The 2,699-nt window shown below is 54.2% G+C and overlaps 1 protein-coding gene across 4 annotated transcripts in view; it reads left to right on the top strand.

Annotated features, from left to right (window-relative positions):
- The first annotated feature begins 1,829 nt into the window (after nt 1–1,829).
- RPL38 (ribosomal protein L38) overlaps nt 1,830–2,699 on the top strand; it is a 5,382-nt gene continuing 4,512 nt past the window's right edge. The window contains exons 1-3 of one of the 4 annotated variants that reach the window (XM_059379425.1): nt 1,830–1,895; nt 2,110–2,148; nt 2,314–2,374. In XM_059379425.1, the coding sequence (XP_059235408.1) occupies nt 2,146–2,148; nt 2,314–2,374 (64 nt within the window). In that variant the 5' untranslated portion in view covers nt 1,830–1,895; nt 2,110–2,145. Of the gene's footprint in view, nt 1,956–2,109; nt 2,149–2,313; nt 2,375–2,699 lie in introns of all 4 variants that reach the window. The other 3 variants (XM_059379426.1, XM_059379427.1, XM_059379428.1) reach the window with 3 other exon arrangements.

Genomic DNA, 2,699 nt, shown 5'->3' with positions numbered 1-2,699 from the left:
GTCTTGTAGGTCCTATAGAGGGAAGAAGCACCAAGCATTCATTTAACAACTCTTTGGTGGACCTATTATGTGCTTTGTGCAAATTAATTCATCCACCCTTCCCCCTCTCCAGCCCTTGGTCCATCCACCCTTCATTTAGTGAGTGATCTCAGATGGAGCGTCCAGTTTGAGAACCCTATAATGTCAGCAGGGAGTACCTGTGACAGCTAGATAGAAATATTGAATTTCTAGAGTTATCCAAAGAATGCTGAGCCCCATTCTTGTCTTCAAAGAAAAGTTGGTACAAATGTCTCAAAAGTTTCACACTGTCACACAGCTTATCGGGAGGTCTGTACACGTAACGGCTGCACAAGTGACCAGTGACAGGAGTCAGAGGTGAAGGGTCCTGCCCCAGGGGGAGGTGGAAACTGGGCGGGACTTAGTAGTGGAGGGGGACAGTGCAGGCAAGGAAGGACATGCAGCCAAGAAGTGTCAGTGGGTTGGGCTGAAAGGGTGGCTGCTTGTGGCTGAGCAGTGGTGGACCAAAGACCAGAGAGTCATCAGCCTGGGATGGAGGACTGACAAAGTCAGACTGAGGAACTTCGGGATGTTTTTCTCAGGTCAGAGCTAAGGCTCCCATGATTCCCAGATGGGACCCCGACCTTCAGGCTCCTACCAATTAACATTTCCTTCTGTTAATACCCAGATCCATCTGTAGTTAGCACACGCGGTTTGGCTTCTTTTAAAAGGCTCCCTGCACAGTTGGAGCACCGTGGGATCTCCCAGAGGCAAGGACCGCCAGATCATCCCTCCCTCAATCCCCAGTACTCCTAGGAAGCTGGGCTGCTCAAAGGGAAGGAAGGATGGGGGGAGTGAGTTCACAGTGAAGTTCATGGCGCCGCACTCTGTCTCTTCAGGTAGGCTGTTCTGTGATAATAAACACATGGCAACTACTTTCTGTTGTGCAGTTATTAAATTTGGGGGGAAGAAATATAATAAAATGTAGACATTTGTAGAGAGGTTGAAAATAGAATAAAAGTGGACGATAAAAATAAAATCGATAACCTCAGGTGTCCTGGAGTCTGCCGAGAGTAAGCAATGTCAGGCACAGGGTGGAGCTGGGAGGAACCACAGGGACCAAGGAATCGGGGCCTTCACGGGCCTCCTCGGAAAACAGGGGCCACCTGCCCCGCCCGCTGGGTTCAAATCCCGACTTCTGCTCTCCCTGCAAGCACAGTCTTCATTCTCAGCTCCCCTCCCCCTGGCTCCGATTAAAACTGGGGTACCCACCAGACCGATCTCTCCCAAGTGCGCCTAAAGATCCGAGGTCCCAGGGGTAAAATGCTTAGCACAGGGGATGCCCCATATAAGTGCTCCTTAAATGTCAGTTGCTGGAAGTATGAATTTACCCTTATGTGCACCGGTTTTTAAAGGAATTGGAAGAGGCAAGTGGAAAAGCCCCAGTAACTGGAAACGAGGGCCTTACTCATGCCAGATTAGATGTCCGCGGAAAAGGGGACCAGAAGGACGTGTGAGAAACCCCCACAAAGAGGTTCTAACAGGTGCATAGGAGGAGTATCTCTGCGCAGATACTCAATGCACACATCTAAAGAAAACGGTAGGTAATAAGTGTTCGGTCTTTAAACTGGATCGGAGATGAAGCTCAGCAAAGCCGAGGTGGGGGTTGGGCGTGGGAAAGGAAAAGAAAGCGGACGGAGGAGGAAGGCGGCCGGTTTTATTCTTGATCCGCACTATTAATCTCGGCCAGGAGGGGGCAGAGGGCTGCAATGGGAAGGACGAACGCTTATGTAATTCTTGACCCTTTGCAGACACCGTACCCAGCTTCCTTCTGGGGAGGGTTTAACTGAGCGGAAACGGAAGTCTCGCTCTTTTCCGGCCTCCTCCTTACGCTTGCTGTGAGTGTTTCGCGCGGTGAATGGGGCACTGAGTGGTAATCCGGGGTAATCCACGGTTGGGTGAGATCTGGGGACCTTGGGTGTGGACCGAGGGTGCGGGAGGGGAGGATGGAGTGCGAAGGAGTGGGCATTTCGGGGGGAGGGTGGGGAGGAGAAGCGGGGGTCGTCGCCACTGCCCGCGCCCCGCTGACGCTAACATCGGTCTTCTCCGCAGGTGCCGGCCGCGCGCTCCCCTGCTCCCTCCGTAGCCATGGTGAGTATGACCCCTGCTGGGGCTTTCTCGGGGGAGGGCAGCGGGGGCGGGGCCGCCTTTGCGGGTGTCCCGGTTTCCTGGGCGTGAGGCGCTGGTGGCGGGGGTCAAGTCACGACCGTAAAGAGCGTGTCAGTGCAGCTCACGGGCCTGTTCATTGCGTTGCAGCCTCGCAAAATCGAGGAGATCAAGGACTTCCTGCTCACGGCCCGGCGAAAGGACGCCAAGTGTAAGTGGTGGACCTGGACTGCAAGGGTCGGTGACGACGGTCGCGTGCCCCTGGAGCGGTCCCTCCCTGAGCCTTCTCTGAATCTTCCCCTGGTCCTTCTCTAGACCTTCCCCAGGTCCCTTCCCTGATCCTTCTCTAGACCTTCCCCTGGTCCTTCTCTAGACCTTCTCCTGGTCCCTCCCCTGGTCCTTCTCTAGACCTTCCCCTGGTCCTTCTCTAGACCTTCTCCTGGTTCCTCCCTGATCCTTCTCTAGACCTTCCCCAGGTCCCTCTCCTGATCCTTCTCTAGACCTTCTCCTGGTTCCTCCCTGATCCTTCTCTAGAC

The sequence above is a fragment of the Mustela nigripes genome, chromosome 16, assembly GCF_022355385.1.
Source record: "Mustela nigripes isolate SB6536 chromosome 16, MUSNIG.SB6536, whole genome shotgun sequence".
NCBI classification, from domain to species: Eukaryota; Metazoa; Chordata; class Mammalia; order Carnivora; family Mustelidae; genus Mustela; species Mustela nigripes.
This window is presented reverse-complemented; position numbering and strand designations above follow the sequence as displayed.